The following is a 25,462-nucleotide window of genomic DNA, read 5'->3' as shown; positions in this document are numbered from 1 at the left end:
GGTGATGACGTTTTGGTGATGACACAGGATAGAATGTGATTTCACCATAGAGACACAACTCATCAACCTGAGTACTCAGCTGTCATCTGCCGAATGTATCTCCTCCTACAAATTTCACGCTACAGACTTCATTTTAGTCTTAAAACGCTCATTAGATGCTGCTCTATCATTTATTTTTTCCCCTGAAAAACTTTAAAATTTGCTGACTTTTGAAACGCACAACGGAAAATGGCTCTATAGCGCCCCCTAAAGTGTTGCCCCGTTGTTTTAGCTTGGTACGTTGCCATGTCAACAGTCCACTGATATCATCAACGGAGACAAGACAAAAAAAAAAAAAACGCATCCCAAAACTCTTTCAAAAGTCTTACGGTGTGGCGGGGGCGTGGCCTCAAAGTTGACCATTCGCCATTACAAAGAAACACTGTATTTTCTGCAGTACCACCAACATACTTCATGCAATGTGGACAAAATCTTACAGTACTGCTATGGACCCAAGTCTGAACAGATACATATGCTAATAGGATGATACCGTCACAGTGCCACCTACTGGCAGCAGGAACTTTGATGGCCCCGCAGATTACAAGGTGTGCGAGGGTCCGCAATGCTGTTTGCAGCTTTCATTTTGAATTTGTTGCTAGTAGAATATAAGTTTGGACTTTAAATCTGGTAGATCATCTCATTAGTTATTTCATGTAAGTAACAAAATAACAACACATTCCTGTTGTTTCTGTGCTTAAATAGTTTCTTTTGTTTTAATAAAAAATAAAATAAAATTAACTTTTGTTTTCTGTTGGTCCTGTATTCCTAACAGTCTAAGTGCGTTGGTCCTAACTTGTTTTATTGGCTTGACCCACAGCGAACTGGAGGCCATGGTAACCCATATCATTATCGGGTCACCAATGAGTCCACCATCATGGACATAGAGCGGGCTGAGCGTACAAAAATGGCATCCATATCTGATCGAGCAGATCGACTGTATGCCTCAATTAAAGCCCGAAATGATGCTGTGCTGCAGAGAATGGGAAACTCAATTCAGAACAGGATTTTGTCAAAACCCCCTGCTACTCACAGCCAAAGGAAATCCTTCCTCCCGCACGGAAGGAGATTAGAAACTCTTTTGGTGGAACCACCAAGAAGGATGGATGAAACACCAGCTCGTCCTCCTGCCGCCCGACCACCAGACAAAAAGCTCGTCAAAGACGTGCAGCTCCACAGTGTGAAGAATAAAGGGGATTTTGATTTAGAAATGTGTCTGCAGGCTTTCTCCTGCCAATCACACAAACCCCAACCCCTTACAAAGACAGCTGCAGGAGCAAGAACCCAACCCACAATATTCCCGCAAATTACAAACAGAAATAGTGAAGAAGGTAAGTTGGTGTGTTTTGTATACTTGTACATTATATACAACACTTTGAATGAGGGCAACAAGTATTCTTCTGTCTAGCGGGCAAAAAGACAGCCAGTGACTGCAGCATGAACAAGATAAAAAGTGTAGCTGAGCTCTATCCTCTGGCCAACCCTCAATCGAGCCTGTTCAGCTGCTTCACCCTGCTGCGTTCAGATGACTGGTAAGACAGGGACACTGTAGCTGAAGCAGCTACAATATAACATATGCAGACCTGCATATCGTGTAGTTCCTGAAGTCACATTAACATATATATCTATTAAACAGGGAGGAGAAAATGGATGGTATGAACACCATCCAAGCTCTGGCGCAGCACCACGCACAGACGCTGATAACCAAACTGCATGAAGTTTGTCTGCTGCTCAATAAGGAGGTATTGTCCTATTGTCCGATTGTTTTTTGTATCATTGATGGAAATTGCATGAAACATATGACAGCTGTGGCTGATGGTTCTCATTCTTACTATACAGGTGAACAACCAGCGCTCAGCAGTGGCCTGTGAGGCTATAGACACCATAGCAAAGCTGTATGTTCAGTTACAGCAGACTATGGATCCGGAGGTAGAGCTGACCGGACGAGCCCTGCTGCTCAAACTGGCAACAATCCACCCCCTTATCCAACAGAAGGTCGACTTGGCGTTGGATGCCATGGTGGAAAACTGCAGCCACAGACGGACAGTCAGCACTCTCCTTAACAACGGACTGAGGTAAATGTACATGAGAGGAACCATTCAGATGTGATGTCAGCTGCCTTATGTCCTGCTCTTGTCCCTCTGCAGTCATCGCAGTAGCGCCGTTAGAAGCAGCACGGCAGCACACCTGCAGCAAGTTGGCAAGAAAATCGGAGCAGATCACATCCTGTCAGGAAGAAGCTTCTCCAGGCTCTTCCTGATTGCTGTGTCCAAAATGTCAGCGGATGCTGCTCCAGATGTGAGGTGGGTTATCAACGTATACATATCTACTTACTTTTGTTTACATTGTGTTTTTTTTTCACAGTTGTAATAATTTCAAACCTAATGCAATTCCCCACAGACACTATGGACAAGCCATGCTTAAAGACCTGTCTCTGCATGGTGAGTTTCTGCGCCTGTGGACCAAGTTCGTCCCAAAGGAGGAAAGATGGCCCCTGCAAAGGTTAATGATGCAGGATGCTACAGCACCCCTTTTACCTACTTTTACATAGTTACAACTAACTAGTAATCCACTCCTCTCTGTCCTGGCCTGCCGATACCTATCAGCTGCTTCAGGAGTCCCACAAGCCAACCAGGCCCGATAGGACTCCTTCAGCTTGACGGCATCCCTGACTTCCGGTGTCCACCACCAGGTCCGGGGATTGCCGCCGCGACAGGCACCGGAGGCTTTGCCTCCCACACAGCGGGGTGCCCAGTCAGAATGTAGGGGGGACCCCGGGCAGCAGGGAAATGGTGCTCCCTGGCCGAGCAGCCCACCTCCATGTGCCCTGTCAATAACAATACTATTTCGTGCGCATTACATATTTCATATGTCTTCAGAGGGGCTACATAATAATAAAAACTACAGTAGTTGACATTTGTTGTTGTCTTGAATTTTTGGACAACTTGATGACATTTTAAACCTCTTCTTGTTGATTACCACATACAAATACTTCAGATGATTAGTAGAAGGTAATGAACGTCATGAGGATCTGAGGATCTCTCAACAACCTTTAACTTTTAATATATACTGCTGTGTACTTTCCCTTTAATCTTAACATCTATTTGTAGGTTATACAATACAGATTTAATGTTGTATCCCAAAATTTGCTGATTTTGGTCCTCTTTGTCGGAGACTAAAGCACCAATCTGAGGTATTTGTGTATGGGAACCAACACTTCAGATATAGATTAACATTATTAGTGTTATTATATATATAGCGCATTTTACAATCACTGTCTCAAAGCGTTTCACCCAGAGCCTGAACCCCCTTAGGAGCAACAGTGGCAAGAAAAACTCCCTTTAAACAGGAAAAAACCTTAAGCAGGACCTGAGTCATAAAGAAGAACCTTTCTGTTGCCAGTTGGCCGGGTAGAGGAGGAGAAGAAGAGGGAGACGATGAAGAAGAGAGAGAGAGAGAGGAACAACATGCACAACCAGCACTGCTAGTGTAGTGGTATCATACAAGACTCCCATTCTTGTGACCTGGGTACAATGATCTCTGGGATGGGTGAGATTCAGGCAGACTACTGACCACACAGTGGTAATGGCTGCCATCGTACTGTTCACCTGGGTTACCCTCACAAAAACTACCAGCTGGTCACCATTTTTAACATGATGATGACATTTATGAAGTGTAAGATGTAATTTTCTACAAATGCGGCTCATGATTAACGTCTGTAAATATAAACGATGAATGGGTTACAGACTTATCCATCACATCTTAGAGCCAAACATGATAAACATCTGTTAAAAGTAACATCACTTAGATTGAACTATTTTCAGCACTGAGAGTCTCAGTGGTGACACCTGCTGGTGAGTGTTTGTTTCCTGTCGTAGTTTCTGCTACTTTAGTGCAGATCAGACAAAACCTCCTCTGCTGCTGCAGAGCACATTATTTGGTAACATTTTAAACATTTGTACTTTTTACTCAGAGCTGCTTATTGTTCCTCAGGAATGTTACATGCACTTAGACTTTATTGTGGGCTTTGAGCCTCCCCTCGGGCATGGGTGAAGCGACAAATGTAAAGAAGGAAATGCCTCTAAAGGGGCTTGATTAACTGTAAATAACTCCCATCGTGGGTCCACAGCAACACCTGGCTCTGCATTTGCATGTGAATGAGAGGCGGCACCTTAACGTTCATGCGTAAACGCTCCTTATCACAACAGCGCTGTGGCGGGCTGATGGGTAAATCTTTGTGTACTCTGCTGGGTATTCTGCGCGTTAGGACTTCAGTGTATTGAAACGGGACCTGTAACAGCCTTGCCAACTGTTTATGCGCTCTGGTGCCGGCCTGAGGAGAGGCTTACTGGAGGTTTCTGTGGGGAGGAGAAGGGAGCCAGACAGGCGACAGGCAGCGCTGTCTTGGCCTCAGGGCAGAGGGAGAGAGCGAGCAGGGCGAGCCAATGAGAAGGAGACATCCACTCCTCTCTGTCCTGCCCGGCTAGGCTCGGCTCGGCGCGCCCTGTAATTAGGAGCTCTAGTTGGGTTGGGCGCCGCCACGGTGGACAGCCTGGCTGCTGCGTCAAGGGGAGTTTGGAAACGCCAGCTCCAGACTGTGGGGAGTTCTGAGGAGTCCTGCTGCAGAGCGAACACACAGCAAAACAGTCTGAAGATGAACGGGCAGCCCTCACCTGTGTTCGAGGAGAAGAAGCCCTCCCTCCCCGTACCTGGGAGCTCCATCTCGGCTACCAAGGATTCCCCGACTCTACCGGAGTCCTCCTCCACGGACATGGGCTTCTTCAGCGGGCAGAGCGCGCTCCACGGCTCGCAGGAATTCTACCCGACGCAGCAGTCGTACTCGGCACATCACATGAACCCGTACGCGTACCACCACTACAACTTGAACGGGATGACTCCCGGTGGCGCGTACCCTGTTGGGAAGGCCGAGTACCCGTACCCCCATGCTGCAGCGTACAGAGAGCACGGCGCCTTCAGCAGGGAGGTCCAGTCTGCGCTGCAGGACAACGGTGAGCAGAACAACACTCTGATTACATTTAGTTTCAATTTAGATCAATTTAGTGACGCACAGAAAGATCCTCTCCATGTTTGTCTGAAGCCGCACTGAAACGTTGCGCATGAGTTTTACGCACAGGGTTCATCACTGCGTCCTAAACTCCACAGTCCTTTCAGTTTCAAGTCTCACTAAAAAGCTGCACTTTGTTTATCTTGTAATTAAAATCAGATTTTTTTCATTTGTAAAGGGTTAAAATATATACAGAAGTTACAAATCAAACCGCGTCGCTGCGTATGTTCTTTGTTACATCTCGGCCTGTTTGTCAGGGAGCAGCTGGGAGCTCACAGGCTGTGACTGTCCGGTGAAACCAGCTGACCTCTTTAGTCTGATAGAAAGGTGGGGATCATCCCAGAGACCTCTGCATGGAAGTCATGGCCTGTTTCTACTCATTCACTTCACCTAAACTCATACACGCACAGCTGGGTCCTGTGCAGGCAACATGGAAACTAAACCGACACCGAGAGCAGCACAGAGCAGCACAGCTCTGGCTCTGAGACTTTGTAACTTTGTAGTGCAGCCAGAGTGTCTTCGAAAACTCTTCTGTGTTTTTTTTCTGGAAGGTGTCTGAGCAAGAAAAACAAACTCGACAGACTGGTGCTGTTTTTGACATTCCAGTTGGGAGTTGACTCCTGGAAATGGCCCCAGGGGACTTTGGCCCACAGCCATCAGCACATCAGGTGTCACGACATGTCAGTCAGCCTTGGCCTTTGAATCATCCAGGGAGGACGGAGCCTTATCACGCGAGGCCCGGCAGCCACGCCCAAGCGAGCAAGCAAGCAAACAAACAAACAGACAAACAAATAAACAAACAGGCAAACAAACAAACAAACATACAGACAAGCTAACAAACAAACAGGCTCAGGCACACAAATGTTAAATATTGACATGAAACCGGCTGATGTGAGTAAAATAGTTTATTTTTTAACAAAAATCCAGCCTCACACTCAAACTCACCACATCCACTCTAAAAATATAAAAATGTGACGTGTCTAACTGTAGTGTAAATATCTCCAAAACAACCTAAACATCTTGTCTCATCATATCGTTTATGAATAAGACAATACATTGCAAGAAAATCGATCAAATGTAAACAAACGTGCCAGATTAGTTGTTTATTTACAGAAAAGCAACAAAAAAAGGTCTGAATCCAGAATAGCAGCACAAACAGGGGGAGATGTGTACAAGCGGGCCTCCAGGCTACATGAAAAGCACCTATAAATCTGTCTCCCTCCCCAGCTGTGGGAGACACTCCGACCGAAATTATAAGTTCCGAGTGCTGGCGGAATTTCTTTGAAAGTTCGGGGCTGTTAGCGGCCGTGGCTATTTCTGTGCTATAGTCTAGCTGCCCTGTAAGGGACGTGAGACCAGCAAGAAAGAAAGTTCTAGAAAAAAAAAAAAGGAGGTCACAGCTTTTTTCTCTCCCCGCAGTCAAAGAAGAACCAGACGTGGAGGTTCGGATGGTTAACGGGAAGCCCAAGAAGGTGCGCAAGCCTCGGACCATCTACTCCAGTTACCAGCTGGCAGTCCTGCAGAGGAGGTTCCAGTCGGCCCAGTACCTGGCCCTGCCGGAGCGGGCCGAGCTGGCTGCACAGCTGGGCCTCACACAGACACAGGTGAGTCTGAGCTGAGGTGTCAGTGAAGTGGAAGCATTGAGTTTCTGTGGAGCAAGCACCAGAAGCAGGACTGTGAAAAAAACGAAAGCCGCTGAAGCGTCAAACACCGTCTGAACTCTCTGCCTGCTGTCACAGTGCTGTCGGCTCAGATGTAAACTTCTGCTGGGGAAAAAAAAGGCGCCAAAACAGGTCGAGTGTTTGCACTGTGAGCAGTTGAAGTGTCAAACTGTCTCAGACCCACGGACAGATCTGCGTCCCAGTGTGAGGCAGCGAGCGGCGGGCTCAGGCCGCTGAGCCGTCACCGCCGCGTCAGGCTGGTTTTTACAGTCATAATCTCCGCGCACTGATGATTTACGATCTCATGAATTATCTTTGCTTGAGTGATAAAAGACAAAACATGAGGTGCGGGCTGTTGTATAATGGCTGCTGTAAATCATTGCTCAGCATTATGCTTCACAGGCTCTAAGACAACACAGACACAAGCACAGGCCCACTCAGACTGCAACCTGTGCTCGCTACGTCACCCGCTTTCACGCTTTGGTGGATTCAGTCATGCTTGTTTAAATAGCGGCATCACGCTGTCCTAATATTTCATAAATTAAAGGTGCTGCTTCATTTTTTTAAACAAAGAGCATAGATCAGAGGACCAGATCAACGAGCCTCTCCTTGTTTATGTACAGAGATGATGTGTGAAATATCTGTGGCAGCAGAATGCACTGAGTTAGGCCGATGCTAACTTTGCTTTTTCTACAGTTACAATACACAAGGTCGGCTAGAAAACCAAAACTGGAGCCATGCTGTACTGTAAGCTAACAAGCACCTAGCTATATAGCTACCTCACCTAAGCTCAGCTCCGTATGTATATGCCTGATTAGCATATTACAAGCATTTTTAAAGCTGCTACTTTTATTGTGAAAGTTTAGGTCCCGTTCACACTGGAGAGAGTCAATCCAGCCAGAGTAGGGTTGAATCCAGATCACCTTTAAGCTGGATACATTCAGACCTATTTTCAAATCACACACACGTGTCCGCGCTCAATCCAGCTTAACCTGGCTTGTTTGTTGTCCTCCAAACCACTAGGTGGCGCCTCGTAATATATAGAGTCAGTTCAGGCTGCGGTGCATGCATTTTTTTGTCCCGTGTCACTCGTTCTTTTGTTTTTTTTTACGGTTCAAACAGCAGTTTATTGCTTTGTAGCCCTGTGGAAAAATAACCTCGGGGCAAAGCTGTCGTAGTTCGCCGGTTGTTTACATACGGCTTTTGTATGCGACCCGGACACTGTCCCCGTTAACCGAAAATATCGCGTCACTAGGGGGATTCACTAGCAATTTCCCCAGTGTGAACGGGGTCCTAAGCTCGCCTCTGTTTAAAACAAGCCTAACTAGCATATTAAATCTGATCTTGTAGTTAGGCCCTGGGTTTCTTCAGTAGCGTTTTTTTGTGGCTGGTCTTTGTGCTAAGCTATGCTAACAGTCAAACTTTCCGCCTTCTTCACCGTGCTCGCCCTTGCAGGTCAAAATCTGGTTCCAGAACCGTCGCTCTAAGTTCAAGAAGCTCTACAAAAACGGAGAGTTTCCACTCGGGGAGATCCCTCTGGAGCACAGCCCAGACGCCAGCGACTCCATGGCGTGCAACTCTCCTCCATCACCGACTGTGTGGGAAAACAACAACAACAACAGCAGCAACAGTAACAACAACAACAACAACGGCGGCGGCGGCGGCAACACAAACAGCAACAGCAGCATCAGCATCAAGAATGATGCGATGATGGATCCGAGCGGCAGCAGGCAGGATCCCTTTCAGCCTCCGCTCGAGTCCTCGCCGGCCTACATGGGAGAGTACACACACCAGAACTGGTACCAGCAGCAGGGCACACATTTAGGCCTGCAGCAGTCCACCCAGGCGCTCCACGCACCGCCAGCGGCACCGTCAGCCGCACAGAGCATGGGCGCAGTCTACTGACGCAGGACGACAGACTCTCGACAACATTTCAACCGGAGCCCCGCGGGGGAGTGTGTGTGTGTGTGTGTGTTTGTTTTGGATGATTCAGAGCCGCGACCTGTGAACACCTGACAGCGACCAGCAGACTCTGGTCATGACTGTAAAATCTGCACACACACGCTGTAAAGCCGGCTGTCGGCCTTCTCTCCAGTTTATGAACTCGTAACAGAGCAACGATTACAGAAACGTGGTGAGACTGACGTTTTTATTCGAAATCACTGTTGAGAGTTAATATTTTGTGTATTTAATATTTGAAATATGAGCCTATTTATGCCACAAGTGTAGAATTATTCAGTGTTTCCCTTCATCTTCTTCCCTCTGACGTTGAATTTCCACACTAAAAACTGAAGACTACTGAACGTGTCCCAGCCAATAAAAGCCCACCGCATCACTTTCAAGTCGTTTTCCACTGTGGACTGAGCAGCACCAGCAAAACCAGTGGGTTCATTCGATTCTTTTATTTTAATGACTGAGGCAGATGGGAGGGGAAGTGTTCACACGGCAAGCATGTGCAGAAAATGACTTCCTTTTGATTTGGTTTCCTTTTGGAAGGAGCGATGCTAAGCTAAGCTAACCACCTGCACCCTGTAGCTACAGAGTTAACATCCCATTAAACATTCCTCATTAGCTTGGGGCTAGAATGGGCATATATTGGACAGAAAGGGGTTGGAAACCAAAACCACTAGCTAAAAGAGCTACATCATATGATGCTAAAACATTGACATTTTCTGGATGATGATGTGAAAGAGCACCAAAACTCGATTGCTGCACTCTGCACCTAGCTAGCATGTGACCTCAAATGTTTTTTCCTCTGGATTTAGTGACAACTTTATTAGCTATACATCGGCAGCATGAGGCTAAATTAGCTACTAGCATTGCTTACAAAAAATCAGCCAAAAAAACAGCTAATGACTGCCTATATTAATAAAAAAATATATATTTTTGAATTTGCAGCATTGAATGCAGAGCAGGAAGAGAGTGACAACCAGCCAATACTCCGCGCAGGGTCCACCCGGAGGATTGGCTGATGTTTTTAGTGTTTTATAGCTTCCACAGATGATTCATATTCTTCGTTTTAAAGCGAAGCTGCCGAACTAATCGGTTGCTATCGGATTGTAAAGAGAAGTTACACTAATTTAACAAAAAGTGCATCAGAATGAAATCTCCTACCCGACCTTTAATATATGGGGTACCCAATAACTGGGTACCAAGTGGAACAATTTTCTTCACTGGAAACTGTCAAGTGTAAATAATGATACAATTTTATTAAAGAATAAAGCCCCCTGGGTCTGAAGAAGCAGAACTGGACATTAATATGTCTAATTGGACCTGAAAATAGCGCACAATGAGTAGTGTTTAAAACCAAAGATAACCTTCTATACATGCACCTGTGGGTCTGAACAGCATCTGCCATAAACTGAGAAGTTGGTGCTAAAACATCTAAAAGATAAGTTGTGTATATATTCTACTGAGATGTGCTCAGGTTTTTATGTATAGTGCCAGGTGTAGATATGAAGTAGCAGAACACTTTGTGCCCGTGGAGCATTTTTAGTAAAAAACATGAAATAAATAAAATAGTATTTTGTGTATGTCGGTCAGCTGTATTCGCACCTCTGTCTGTTTACGTGTGAATGCAACACACACAAAGGCGTTGTGCTGACGGTGCTTTCCTGTGAGAGTGAGTCAGACAACAGATACAGGTTGCACCCATCTATATATTTAACACACACACACACAGAGTGCGTGTGAAGGGCGGTGTGGGAGGTGACAGCGCTGCAGACACTCTGGAGTCTCTGGATGCTAATAACACACCGCTGACACTGAGAGACGGGTGTGCGCTGCTTTCATGTGGCACACAGTTGGAAAGAGGAGGAGAGGTGTGTGTGTGTGTGTGTGTGTGTGTGTCTATGACAAACAAGCTGCTCTCAACCAACCAAACCCACAGGTTAGCAAACAAACAGAGGGTGTGACGAGGAGGAAACCAGAGAAAAAGAACACAGATATTATTTTCTGTCCTTAAATGTGGCTCAGACGCTGTGACTGTTGTTTTGCTGTCTTGTTATAATAGATAAGAATCCTGACTGTAAGAGTAAACTCGCAGCTGATCAGCTTTAGAGTGTGTAAAATGAGAGCTTTATATGTAGCATCAGAACAGAACTGTGTGGCTGCCTACATGTGTTTGAGTGCATCCAGCAGGGATCAGCTGTTTCCCCACAGTTCTCATCTTTGTGCTAAGCTAACTGGTTGCTAGTGGGTGAATTTTTGTGAGGTACGTTTTTCTCATTGCATGGCAACACAAAGTATTTCAATAGGTGCTAATCAGCTGTAAATTCTGTTGCTATTAAAAAACGAATAATGCAGAATGTTTACTTGCACCTGGGTGAGAATACATAGTCCCACATTGTAGCTATTTACACCCAGGACGGTGGAGTGGCTGCCCTAACCCCATGTCCTGCAACTGAAAGAAAACCTCTGACCCAGGAGGCAGACGTTTGAAGCTGACAGAGGATGGTGATCACCTTTTAGACTTGGGTGCGAATAGCATCAGTAAATATGGACACTTGTGCTAAGCTATGCTGTACACCTGGGTGAAAATGTAGGCACATCCACCCTCGGTGTGCACAGCATCGCTGGCACCCGGGTGAGAGTAGCATCAGCCTGAGAAACTTACCTATCATACGAAGGCTTCTTTAGCCTAAAGATCCTGAAGCAGTCTCTCGAGCCTAACGAGCATGTTTAATGTGTTTTATTGCAGAGTCAGGATGAATTATTGTGAATATTTCATTTTATGTGACAGAAGGAGCACACGTACATACCCGGCTGCCTCCAGTGATACCTGCCTCGCACAAGACTAGAATAGAGTTTGAGTCCAAAATATGAATTCAGAGTGAATCAGTCTGCCCTCTTGTGGTTGTTTTTTAAACACCCAAACTTCCTGTACTAGAGAATAACATGAGAAGAAGTAGCTGTGCAGTGAATGGTCGTCTGCGCCTGGCGGTGTGCAGGGATCCCGGAGGCGTGCAGGGTGCCCGGAGGCGTGCAGGGCCCCCGGAGGCGTGCAGGGTGCCCGGAGGCGTGCAGGGCCCCCGGAGGCGTGCAGGGTGCGGAGCCTCAGCCACTGATCCACTCAGACACCTTCCATGTTTGTTGAGGTTTGTACCTTCCTGTGCTGAGCCGTCAGCTTCCAGGTGTCAGAGAGGAATGCACGTGAACATCACAGGGAGCCAGGCGTGGACGTGTAGCGGCCTGCAACGGGCACTTCACAGGCGCTGCCGCCGTTTGTGTTGTGGCAACAATCAGCAGCTTATGTGATTCTCAGAAACAGTGATGCATGACGTGTATGAAAAAAAAAAATTTAGACAAAGTGGGAGGTGAGCTGAGGTGACAGAACGAAGGCGGCGAGACGAGGTGATGACATCAGCCGCCGCCAGCCGAGCAGTGCGGAAGGAAAGACGGGAGGCTGACGTTACTTTCCCTGCCTCCAGGCCTGCAGCGCGCTCCACGCTCTGACTGATGTGTGCTTTCTGGAGGCCGATATTACACATGGATGTTTGTGTGCAGGTTAACCCCGTACGTCCACACAGAGGCAGCCATGTTGTGTTGTTGTCATGTGGCTGGAAGCAGCGTTTGTAGCATGAATGTGCAATAACAGACTTCACTGCATGAAACTAACCTTCACATTTAGCCCAATAATCCAAACACTGGAGTTAGTGCATCTGTATTTTAAAATGTAGCAAGTTTGGCTAACAATGATGGCTGTCGCTACCAATGTTAGCATTACAGCTAACAGGAGCACCGACCTCTACAGAGAGGCCGCCACAGCAGCTGCTCCACCCCCTAATTTGCATATCATAAATGGAAATAAATACAAAAATAAATTCATCATAATGTTTCTGTTTTTATTTATTTATTTATTGATGACAGCTTTCCACACACATCCACCTCAAACAGCTACCACCTGATGGAGCAGGTGTGTTGTCCAGCACAGCTGTAGCTCATTAAGCGTCCTCATCCAGATCTCATCTCATCTGCAGATGGTGCAGGCAGCCTGGCTGCTGTGTGGAGCTTTTAATGTTTTTTATTTATTCATTTATTATTTTTTTTTTTTTACGTCGGGTAAATGACAAGGAGGCCAAATAAAAGAAGCACATGTGAGGTAAATGTTTGTCACTGCTCTTCACCTGGCTGCTGTTTTACTGAGGTCCCTTGTTGTTGTTGTTGTTTTTAGGACAATTCTAATGATGCAGTGTCAAGTCTGCTCGTTTCTTTTACTCTGTAATGTTAACAATAACATCATATGATCGGTAATATGCGATCCCCACAGACTCCCAAGTTAAAATGTACAGCTGCACAGCAGGAATAAGCACGTTTACATCCTCTATTGATGTTTCCTTCAGGTGTCACGTTTACAGGGGTACATTTATGTTTAACTATATTACGACTTCTGCCTAATTATGGGCGTGGGGGGGGGGGGGGCTGAGCTTCCTCCTCAGCCCCCCCCTTTGCCTCAATTCTTTACCTGTAGTTGGAGTTTAGGTGGCCTGTGGACAGACTGGTATCGGCCAGCTCTATCGGTCTATGCACTGATGGACACACACACACACAGCAGAACTCTGCAGTATGTCAGTTGCACTTAAACCTCAGCGTGTGTGTGTGTGTGTGTGTGTGTGTGTGTGTGTGTGTGAGTGTTTGTGTGCCCAGCAGGGGTCGAGTTTAACAAGCGAATATAACGAGAGTCCTGCTGGTTATGACTTGTTTTAATTAAGGTGTTTTCTCTCTGTGTGGATCTCTCTGCTTTTCTCTCTGCAGGAGGTCACATGCTGTCATCTGCCCAGTAGCAAAGATGTCTTCAGTCTTCAGTTTTGTAGTTTTTTAGGTTTTCGTCCTCAGCGGAGCTCCTTTCATTTCCTCCTTATCTTAGACCTTCACCTTCATCCTGTTAGTTTGGACCAGTTCTTCTCTGTGCTACAGATCAGACAGTGATGACTCCCAGCTAACAGGCTGTGTTAGCACGCTGCCTCGGCCTCCAGGCTTCCATCAGTTTATTAGGACAACACGACGTGTCTGAAGTCTTCCATAAACCTCTAAGGTGTGAACACCACCAGAGGCAGCAGGAAACTGGACGTAGTAGCAGGTATAATAAGGTTGGAGGTTTGTGTTCAGGTTCCCTAACATGATGTTTCTCGTTACATAAAACAGCTGACTGTGTATGTTGCCCTGCAATGGACTGGTGACCTGTCCAGGGTGCACCCCGCCTCTCACCCATAGATAGCTGTGTTAGGTTCCAGCCCCACTGTGACCCTGCACTGCAGGATGAAGCTGGCCTAGATGATGGATGGATGGATAGAACTATAAACACAGGTTTATTCAAAAAGTATCATCTGTTCTAATCCCAGTATTGAGCTGTATGAAAACACACACAACAGCTCCATCACATGTACTATGTGATGTTTTGTGCACGCTGGCGTGGATCCTCTGCTCATTTTGTGCAGCTGCCAGGTAAAGTTCCACAGTTAGAGGTAAGGGGGGACAGGTCTTCACCCAGGAGTCCAGGTTTGGTATATCCTGCAACATGTTGCTTTGTTTCAGTGAGCTCCTTCATGACTGTTTAATTTTAACCCTTTTACCTCAGGGAGGAGCTGAAGGTCGCCATGCTGCCCATCAATCTACCAACCTATCAATGACTTCTGTGGGTCTGATTGATACAGTAAGTTAAAGATTGTCAACATTTGAGTGGTGTAACAACTGTCAGAGGAGTCATAGAAACCTGTTGTATTTACCACAGCATGTGTGTTACTGTGATGTGATAACAAGCTGTTTGTCTCCATCAGACTCCATCATCAGCCTGTGACGGCGTGCCGAGGCGTCTCCTCCACTCCATCAGTCATACAGATGTGAACCTTCAAACAAATGTATCCAAATGTTTGTGGTGAAGCATCATGATCTCCACTGTGGACTGTTTTCTAATAAAGGAGCAGCTGAAGGTCACATGACCCCCATGTTGATGTGTCCTCTGGTAAGTCGGGCTGTGAGTAAACTGACGGCGTGAAGCATCATCAGCAGCTGCAGACAAAGAGCTGAGCAGTGCTCATAGATCCAGTCACTGAGGCCGGATCAGGTGATCCTCTGGGCTGCCCTCTTCCTCTGGGACCTGAGGGGGCCTGAGGTGGTGAGGATACCCCCCCCCCACCCCCCCGACTGACAATTACAGATAATGACAGCATCGGAGTGAAAGCTTTATTTAACAAGCTCTGTCCTAAATTACCTTTAATTGACGCAGTCATTTTATAAAATCATTGACGACTCTTTTCACGTTTCCAGATGTTTGTGTGTGTGTGTGGGGGGGAGCTGTGACCCGCTTCTTCTGATTTATGACCTGGAAGAAAATGGCTTCAGGCCGCTGACATGCACAGCTGAGGAGGAGCTAGGACCCCGTTCACACTGAAGAAGTCAATCAGGCTAGAGCAGGATTCGGGCCATATCTGGATATATCTGGATTGATTTCAGTGCACCTCTCGGAGGTGGATCTAGCCGGATTGGCTAGCTAGATTGGCTTACATCTGGCTCAGGTCTGAACACAAATGCAGCTAGAGAATCCCACTAGCAACATCATACTTCCGGGTTCATGGAGGCAGGGTCGGGTCACATACAACAGCCGTATGTAAACAACCGTCAAACTACGACAACTTTGCCCCGAGATTGTTTTCCACAGGGCTACATACATACACATAAATGAAAGAACGAGCGACACGGAACAAAAAAAACTGCACGACACATGCGCACAAGGTCCTACTACGGCCTGAACGGACTCTGTATATTACGAGGCGCCACCTAGTGGTTTGGAGGACAACAAACAAGCCGGGTTAAGCTGGATTGAGCATGGACACACGTGTGTGATAGCCAGATTTGAAATTAGGTCTGAACATATCCAGCTTAAAGGCGATCTGGATTCAATCCTACTCTAGCTGGACTGACTTTCTCCAGTGTGAACGGGGCCTTGCTGATACCTGATATCACAGCTTATTGATTAGCACTAAAACCACCCAGTCCCACTTAAACATGAACAATAAGATCCCAAAAATGAGTTTACAGTATAATGGATCAGCTGCTAGACTTTACCTGTTGGTCCAGATCTTCCCTGTGAAACACACACAGCATCACCACGATGTTCTTCATCTCTTTAATCTCTTACTACAATTCATGAAAAACAACAAGTAGCCCTGAAAAAGCTTTGTATGTTACACATGTGTTCCTGCTCTACTAACCCCCCCCCCCCCCCCCCCCATGAACAACAAACAAACAAACAAATAAACAAACAAACAAAACAAAGACCCGTCCAGAGACGTTAGCTTTGCCGGACCCTCACCCCTCAGAGCTGCTCTGGAGGCAGAAATGAAGCAACAGCTTTCACACATGCACTCACTCAATCTGAATGTAACCAAGACATTATTTAAAAAAAACAAAACATACAGATGTGATGATATTTTTATGTGGACACCTGAACATGGTAAAACCTGTATTTGAATCTGTAAGTAGACCAATTATGCAAAACTATAATTGTTTTTTCTTTAGTTCGTTGCACAGTTTTGGCTATGTGTGTGTGTGTGTCTGTGTGTGTGTGTGTCTGTGTGTGTGTCTGTGTCTGTGTGTGTTTGCGCACAGTCCATCCTTTCCCCTGAGCTCCTCACCAGTATAATGCTTGTTCCTGTCTCTCTCTTGTTTGTCTTCATATGTCACATGTTAGCTGTGATGCTAACAGTTCTATTGTATCTGTTTTCTACAGGTTTCCCTTGTTTCTGCCTCCATAGCAGCTCAGATGCTAACAAGGTTCCCTTTATTGTCCCTGTTCAGCTTACTGGTTTAAATCCATACCCCCCCCCCCCCCGCCCCCAACCCCCACCCTGTCTGTCACATCATCTGAGTCCTCGGCATGGAGTCCTGCTGGTGTCCGGGGTACCAGTGTCCAAAATTGTTCATGTATCCTCCCGAGTGCACCGGCGCGCTCTTGGCAGCCATGCTGATGTCCCACAGGGAGCACGGAGAGCTGGAGGATGGCGGCGGCTGGGCCAGGTGTTCTGCGTCAGGTCCACACGGTCCGTTCTTCATGATCTTTTTGTATTTGGATCGCTTGTTTTGGAACCATATTTTCACCTAAAAATGAAAAAAAAAATGTGTGAATTGAATCGGCACGTTCTCTGTTTCCAGCTTTCTTGCAAATTGAGCATCAAATAAGACGAATGTGCCTCTCAGGCAACCTGTCAGCTTAGAGGGAACGAATGAATCATGAATAATTACGCAAAGTCAGTGACGGATTCTTTTGTCTGAAACAGGTTTTAACTGCATCGTAAAGAAAAAACAAAACAACAACAACAAACGCGGGAGGCCCGGAGCTGCATGGAGAACGGGCTCAGAGAACCCTCTGCTGGCGCTCCGTCCTGACAGTCCTGGGAGTGATTACCCCGTGAGTTTATGGGTGTTTATGAAGATGGTTGAAGTGGTTTTATGGAAGATATTTAATTCAATATAAAATCTAATTTCAGAGCGCTCTAATTGACTCTGAATATGTGGAAAGAAATATCCCAGCTTTCACACCAAGAGGCCGAAATGTGACTTTTAATTTGATCTCTATTGTTCTGACGTCAGTCTCGGCCTGGCAGGAATCCGCACGGCTGGTGGCAAACACATAAAATCAAACAATGCGATACCATTATAGTTATAGCGCGTTAAAAATTGATCAAAAATGAACTGCACGTCAAATAGCTCCGTTTATAATGATGAAATTTTATGTTCTTTAAATTGTGCCGTTACATTTTGACCTCCACATGTGTTATTGGTTCAAAAATGCATAAATATAAAGTTAAAACGTTTTTTTTGGAACATTTAGCACAACAGGCTCAAAGTAGACACCAAAAAAAATGGCCGAAAATCACAAAAATATGATTATTTCGAGCCTTTAAGTGTCTCCATAAATATAATAATGTAATAAAAGTGACAGCCACCAAACAGCACCGCCTTCAATATAATAATTACCTGGAAGTAGTGCACAGTGTGTGTGTGTGTGTGTGTGTGTGTGTGTAACTTATGAGACCATGAGTCAATCAACAGCACGTTAAGTTAATGCAGCCTCACTGAGAGGATTTCTACTGTAATTATTGGTTTCATATTCCAACAGCAACACGGAGCTGACAGCTTCCCCGAGAGCGCGGCGGCTAATGACACCGACACCGAGGGAGAGGGGGGGCGGCTGAGAGGCAGGCCAGGTGCCACCAAGAGTGTGTGTGTGTGTGTCTGTGTGTGTGTGTGTGTGTGTGTGTGTAAGAGAGAGAGTATTTATGAGTAAAATGCTGATCAGAGGTGTCGTCCTCCAGGCTTTGTGGATGCTGTGTTGGCAGGGTGTGTGTGTGTGTGTGTGTGTGTGTGTGTGTGTGTGTGTGTGTGAGATGGACAGATTGAGGGAGTTTTGAGGAAAAATGTGCTACGTGCCATTCCTCAGCTGCGTCTGGGAACATTAGCGATTCGGTGGAAAGTGGTCAGTGGCTGGCTGGCAGCCTAATGGCGTGGAGGCGGGCGGAGACGTGGTGGTGTGCGATCTCTATCTTCAGATGTGTGTGTGTGTGTTTATGTTTCCATGTGTGTATGAAAATGCACACATGAGCCACACATGTCACACAAGCGCACCCACTCCTGTATGTCAGGAATGAAGTGCGTTGGTAGCGATGGCGCGGCGCCGCGCTGGAACGCGGTGTCTGGTTTCCCTTAATGCATCGACGCAGGCTTCACTTCCTGGTCGCTCGTTCTTCTCATAGTTGCACAAACGCATTTTTGAGATTATTTGAGAGTTTACAGCTGCGCTGGTTGATTACAGTAATGCGATGGATAAACTCTGGGCTCATTGACGCCCTCTGGCCTCGTCTGACCCTTTGCTGCAATAATAAAGCATGCAGCTGCACACTTTAGCTTAGCTTAGCATAAAGATCACGAATAGAAGGAAACAGCTAGCTTGGGTCCAGTGTGACAAAGGGATATAATTTGTCATTCATTGACCATATACTGGTGCCATTCATGCAGCAGGAGTCACTTCCTCCTGTCACCATTGGTTACCTAGCAACATTACCGTAATGACTCTAATGCTGCCTCATGTTTCTACACAAGTTTCTGATTTCTGCCTAAAAAAGTGAAGTGGACTCGGCTTGGAAGTCATAAAATATCTGCCTCTGCCTTCTAAATGGTGAAACCACACAACCACCATGACAGACGGAGGATGATCAATCCCAATCCAAGTCCCAATCCTGTCTTAATCTACTGCTCACTGGTCAAACTGGTTTACACCGTGTGATTTTGGGCTGCTGCAGATGAAAGACGAGCATCGTAGGAAAATCGTGGAGACATCTGTGGTCGTGGCTCTAAAGCGGTGGTTTTACGTCGCCCTGTGAGGCAGGTTCCACGACGGCCGTTGTCAGCGTCTTGCGACCAAAGACAAGCTGAGATAAAATTCTAGCGGTGTCAGAAATTTAGGATGACTGACTCACAGTGTTACAGCTGCTACGACTGGTCACCCCACGTCCACGTCCTTCTCGCATGTTGACATACGTCGTAACCTGCGATCACCTGCGATTCAGTGAATGGTCATCGTACAATCTGCACATCGTACCAAAGTTTATTAGATCCACGTCGCATAGTGTGTCATACATTGGTCTTATAAGACGTATAAAACTGCACAGTGTAGAGAGGCCATTAGAGCGCAGGAACATAGCATCCAGGCTGCTTCCTGTGACTGGAGGCACAGTGTGTCTTTAAGAGAAGACAAAGGGACACTGACCAGACTAGGAGAAAATAGGAGAGTGTGTGTCAGTGTGGAGGTTTTTTTTTTTTTTTTACGATCTTTTCGCCGCCTCTTCACTGTGCATGGAAACATGGACTCCAGGCTGACTTTTAATGGGAACACCCACACGTCCATGGTGTCCATTAAGCTTAGCATAAGTAACAACAACAAATTACACCCCGTCGTCAGGCTCTACCTTCAGCTAGTTATCCTGAAAAACAGCCTGCACATTATGAACTCTGGGGACTTTTTTCCTTAAACTCAACCAAGCCGAGCGTTCACACACAAACATCCGCATTCTTCATCCCGAGCCCACAAAAATGTGCCTCCATTCTTCCAGCTCCCGCCGTCTATCCTTTAATCACACCATCGGCCAAACTCTGACATGACTGTAAAGGCTGCGGTGCAGCCGCTCAAAGCCCCCGAAACACCTCTGAGAAAAGGCGGAAAGAAAGAAAACAGCGCGCTCCTTCAGTCAGCGAGCACCTGAGCCGGACTCGCAGCAGACCACAGTCTAAACCACTGAGCCACTACAACAGAGGAAAGGCAAATGAACGGATCATCCCTTACTCCCAGAGCAAACATAGCTGCAGCGGATCATTCATGTGGGATTAAGGCAGTTCAAGTCATGACATCAGCTGCACACACACACACACACACATGTCACAAAGACACCTGCTCATGACTGGAACCTTCATGCGTCACATTTTGAACATGTGTAGTGTGTCTGTTGTCATTCGAAGCAGAGCACCAAGAGTCGTGTTGTTGCCTCATGACTGTAATCACAGCCAGGATGCTAACAGCCATAAATAACAGCGTCGCTCAGACAGTGTGTCTGTAAGGGGAAAATACTTCCTGTTTGCTGAGGCCGTGTTCACTGGGGACGTGAAACCGGAATTTATACAATTAGCATGTTCGGTTCAAAAGTCAAGCTCTGAATCAGCTACTGCTAGCTTAGCATAGCTACACAGTAGCTACTATGCTTCAGTAAGGGAGGATTGAATTCAGTGCAGAAAAAAGGCAGAATTCGGACCTACGTCGTCATGCGCCCTCCTGTGGTCACTTGTGGGATTTGTTACTGTAATAGTCATAAAAATGGGAGAAAAGCGAGAGGTTTTCCTCATGATGTGTAGTTTTAATGGCCAAATGGATGTTTTGATGGTCCACCAGCCTCCTGACACAGAGGCCCCGCTGGACACATGTTGTTTATATCATGCAGCCCTTGTATGTTCTGCCTTAAGTTATTAGAATTCAAAGAAATTTCACATAAAAAAATTATCAGCTGATTTAATAATTTGTGTAATATCTGCTGGTGATAAAGAAATGTTAAATTGAGCTTTCAGAAAAGTGTAAAAGCTGAATCATACCTACATATTTATAGGAAAATATGGTGGAAAAATATAAAGCGTGTGACAGAAGAGTGCGTCAGAAACCTGGAGGCCTCAGACACAAGCGTCCAGCGTTAAGCTTCAGTTTGCCTGTGAGAACGCAGACAAATAAAAAGTACTGAGACGGAAAATGACCGATGCAAAGCGGCTTTGATCCTCGGTGCAGGACACGTTTTACACATGCAGGCTGCCTCTTCTCCTTTTATTGTTGTTTTCTCGTTTATTTCTCGTCCTCTCAGAGGTCATGACGCAGCCTGCGACTGAGCTGCACGTGACGCCAAACACTGCGGTGACACGTGTTAGCAGGAATGTACCGACGCCTTTTATTTGGACAAAGACGACAATGAGAGCTGGGTTAGGTCTGAACTGTTGAACAGATGAGATGAAGAGAAGGACTCACGCCCTTTAAGGTGTTTCTAAGTCAGGTCAGGTAATGATTTTACTGCAGTTTTTCTATCTACATTTTCTATCAATAGTTTTATTGACGTGCGTTCTATCCGCCGGGTTACCTGGGTCTGCGTCAGGCCCAGCTTGGCTGCCAGGTCGGCCCTCTCGGGCAGGGCGAGGTACTGGGTCTGCTGGAAGCGCTGGTTGAGGGCCTGGAGCTGCAGGCTGGAGTAGATGGTGCGGGGCTTCCTGATCTTCTTCCCCTTCCCGTTCAGTCGCACCTCCCCGTTCTCGATCACCGCCGTGGGCTTCTCCAGCTCTGAGAGACGAGGGAGGAGACACACACATCAGTGAGCTCATCAGAAATATGAACGTATATTAAAGCAAACACAGACTTTATAAAGGTTTTACTCAACACATGTATGTAAAACCCCTTTTTAAAATCCCATATTGACATTTATAAACGTTATAAAAGAGTTTAGTGACCATTAGAATAATTTTCCTAAAGAAAATAGAATAGAATAAACTTTATTAATCCCTTTGGGAAGGTCCCTTAGGGAAATTCAGGAAAAATATTAATACATATTAAATAATAATATATAAAATATTTATATAAAAGGTTACAACAAAATGAATAAAATAGAAAAATTGAACATTTTATATATATCATATAAATAAAATCTATAACATCCACATTTTAGCAGAATTTATATCTGATATTTATGTAAAAATTCTACTACATGACAAAATACAGTCATACTGAAATGTCTCCACATACTGAATTGCACGTGTATATTTATGTTCAATATTTACACAGAAATTTACACAAATTTAAAAAAATAAATTAATAGAAATGAAGATTATAAAGTACGTTCTAAAAGGTTCCCCAAAAAACAGAATTTTACAAAAACATTCTCCTTCATGCTTCATAAATTCAAATTAACAGTAAGTTCACACACATATATGTGTGTGTGTGTGTGTGTGAAGTTCTGTGCAGTTATTGTGTGATGAGGTGTGTTGTGTGTTGACTTTAGACGTGCCGGCGGTTATGACACATACAGAGTGTGTTAGGATAATATGACAGTGAGTGCAGCTAAATCCTCTTCATCCTCCCCAAACCAGTTTGCTGTACAGTTATTCACACACATACACACACACACTCTGAGCTCTGCCGAGAGGCTTTTCTTCTTCTTCTTCTCCTTTTTTTAAAGAAAGCCGTTCTGTGTGTCTGTCGGCCCGCGCTGATTGTTGTTATGACATGCGCTCACAGCCTGCAGTGGCAGGAGAGAACAGCTGTGGACACGCCGAGGCCCCACAAGACGCTCACACTCTGTAACAGAGACGGCGAGAGGTGCAGCGAGACTGGAGGGCAAAGGCAGGGAGAGAGGGTCTGATGGCCGGTCGGCTGACAGAGAAGGTTTTAACGTTTTAACCTCTGAGATGAACATTCAGGATCACACGGGGCCTCTGCTTCATGAATGTACTGAGGCGGCAAAGTAATGTTTTTACAGATTTCATGTCACATATGAAGACATTTTGTTTTCCAAAAAAGTACAAAAATATTCGTCGACTTCAATTAAAGAATAATTCACTGAAAATCACAAACCCAGTCAGACTGATCTAAGACTTGGGAGCCGGAGTGTTGGATATCAGATTTCTAACAGACGCCTGTTAGAAATCCTGTTTATTATTTTCTTTTCTTAAAAAAAATGTTGTTGAATTTATCCTGAGCTCACATGAGCATCTTTATATACACATAATTTATAAGAAGAATTAAGAAGTGTGGCTTCAGCTTTAAGCTTTGTTTTCATTCGTTTACACTCCACTGTTTTAAACTTTTGTGGATAATAATTAGTTATTATTTCTGTATGCTCCTCTTGTTATTTTGTTATTTTCATATGAATGATTTAAAGGGTGCTTTAATTCAAGTAAATCATAAAGGTATAAAAATGACCTGAGTTGCTCCTGAGCTGAAAACAGCCGCTCAGAATAACACAGAAGGAAAAGCTATGACCTGATTGTTGGTGTTAAAACTCAGATGTGTTTGCTGCAGTGTTGATATCAGTAATAATAAGAGTCCTGTTGTGAACACATCTGCTAATAATGACTGTCCTCAATATGTGACAGGCTCAGCGATCAAAGCCAGGAGAGGAGCAAATTATAAAGATATGGATTTAATTTTATTTTCATTTTATAGCTGAATTTTTTTTGGTGGATAAATTATCAAATTATTTAGATTTATGTTGACTTTTAGGCCCTGGTCAGGTAACAACACAAACAGGTTTCGATACAAAAACTAAATGAAATGTAATCTGGGGTGAAGCTCAGATTTTTCTCTGGATGGTGAATTATTGTTAAAGGATGCGCGCGTGCACACACACACACACACACACCGATTAAGACCACAGGCCTCTCAGCGCTAATCATGTCTGTTATTTGGGAGACGATGATGATGTTGATGTGATGATGATGATGATGAGGAGGGGAGGAGGATGAGGGTTTGGGGGTTTTTCGGAGGCCGCGCAGCTCCCGCGGGCCGCTGCGGGACACCACAGGGCCAGTGTCGGCTTCTTGTGGCGTCTCAGCAGGCCTTAAACTCATCTCCCGTCCAACCCCAAAGTACACTGAACACGACGCTGTGGCCGACCTGTGTGTGGATCCAATTATTCTGCTCCGCTGTGGCTCATTTCTCAGACTTTAGACCCACTTCAAGAATTTTAATGGTCTGATTTTCCTCCCACTATGATTATCCTTATTATTTTTGTGCGTAATGCTGCGTTAACTCGGGCTGGGGGTCGCCACCATTCATTCCAAACGGCACAAGTAATCATCAGTTCTATATCTGAACTACATCTCGTTCCATTTGAATTTATTAGTTGTCTTTACTCTCCTCCCAGTGCATGCTGATCCACACTGTAAATATCTGGAGGCCAAACATTCCTGTAATCTGTGCGTAAACCTACCCGCATCCTCCAGTCTGGTGTGTCCGAGCGCGCCGCCGTGACCCCCGTGCTGGTAGGGCAGGTAGGCCCCCGGGTGGTGCGCGCTAACGGGACTGTGGTAGGGCGGGTATCCCAGTGGGCGACCGTACGAGGATGCTCCGGCTGAAAATGGCCCCTCGTGCTGCGAGGGCCCGACGGCGTGCAGGCCGTGGACCGGGTAGTGGTTGTGGGCCAATCCCGGTGACGCCTGCTGGTGTCCGGGGTAGCCGTGGCCGCCAAACTCCAAAAACGCCGATTTAGACGAGTCAGTTGGGACTAAAGTGTCCGATATGGAGCTCATAGTCATCATTGGGGTGGGGGTCAGTGATGTGGTGGGAAAAAAAGGAGGGTTAGCTATGACCTCCAGAGGGGGGTCATCATACGGAAACCCACCATCAAAACCAGTTCAAAGTGTCTCCATGAAGCAGCAGCCTCTCAAAAAAAAGACAGAAGCTGCACTTTAATCCTGCTCAGAGAGGGTGAGGTGCGCTCCTACATCCCAGCTGAGTGAAGAGTCCGCAAACTCTGCGCTCAAAACCACCGACAGGCACAGGCAGGGCGCATGGCGGGAAAGTGTCCAAACCAGCACGGAAAAGGCAGAAACTCCGACCAAGAGAAAGTTTTAAAATGTTTCATATCCTCGTGTTTCTCCTCTTCTCTCCCCTCTCGTCTCCCTCCGCGCTGTGAACACACTCCTGGCAGCAGAGAGGACTGGACCTTGTGCGTTCCTCCCCCTCTCAGCGCTGCGGAGCTGTGCGTCTGGAAGCGTCTCTCTGCCTCCGCTTGGCACATGCGGCGCGCTCATTGGCTGCAGCGCTGCGCAGTGTCACACAAATCACAACCAGCAGCAGCGGCGGCGGCGGCCGGAGCGGGAGCGGGACACCGCTCCGGTCCCGGCGCGGAGAGGGCAGCGTTCAGTCAAGCAAAGAAGACGCCATGTAAATAACAACAACATAAGAAATGTACATGAGACAAAAAATAAAAATGAATGATGTCTGCAGTCCAGAGTGGGTCAACACCTGGTGACAGACTGGCCCCGTAAACAAATAAAAAACGGATGAGCAAACAATCAAAAAACTTTAGAACTTTAATCACGTCATTTATACGCAAAATTTACGTCATCCCACAATTATATTCTTGATCTACGAAAATTCTCATTTTGGCCCTAATGAAGTGGG

The 25,462-nt window shown here is 46.0% G+C and overlaps 2 protein-coding genes across 2 annotated transcripts; one reads left to right on the top strand and one right to left on the bottom strand.

Annotated features, from left to right (window-relative positions):
* Nucleotides 1–4,271: 4,271 nt before the first annotated feature.
* On the top strand, nt 4,272–9,681 carry LOC114439826 (homeobox protein Dlx3b-like). The gene is made up of 3 exons (XM_028412008.1): nt 4,272–5,045; nt 6,521–6,705; nt 8,218–9,681. The coding sequence occupies exons 1-3, from the start codon at nt 4,691–4,693 to the stop codon at nt 8,665–8,667; spliced, it is 990 nt and encodes a 329-aa protein (XP_028267809.1). The 5' UTR covers nt 4,272–4,690; the 3' UTR covers nt 8,668–9,681.
* A 6,898-nt stretch (nt 9,682–16,579) lies between these two features.
* LOC114440590 (homeobox protein Dlx4a-like) lies at nt 16,580–25,021 on the bottom strand. The gene is made up of 3 exons (XM_028413095.1): nt 24,267–25,021; nt 21,426–21,622; nt 16,580–16,857 (listed from the first exon to the last, which is right to left on the bottom strand). The coding sequence occupies exons 1-3, from the start codon at nt 24,592–24,594 to the stop codon at nt 16,615–16,617; spliced, it is 768 nt and encodes a 255-aa protein (XP_028268896.1). The 5' UTR covers nt 24,595–25,021; the 3' UTR covers nt 16,580–16,614.
* Nucleotides 25,022–25,462: the final 441 nt, after the last annotated feature.

This window comes from Parambassis ranga, chromosome 8, assembly GCF_900634625.1.
Source record: "Parambassis ranga chromosome 8, fParRan2.1, whole genome shotgun sequence".
Taxonomy (NCBI): domain Eukaryota; kingdom Metazoa; phylum Chordata; class Actinopteri; family Ambassidae; genus Parambassis; species Parambassis ranga.
Note: the sequence above shows the minus strand (reverse complement) of the source record. Positions and strands in the feature narration are given on the sequence as shown.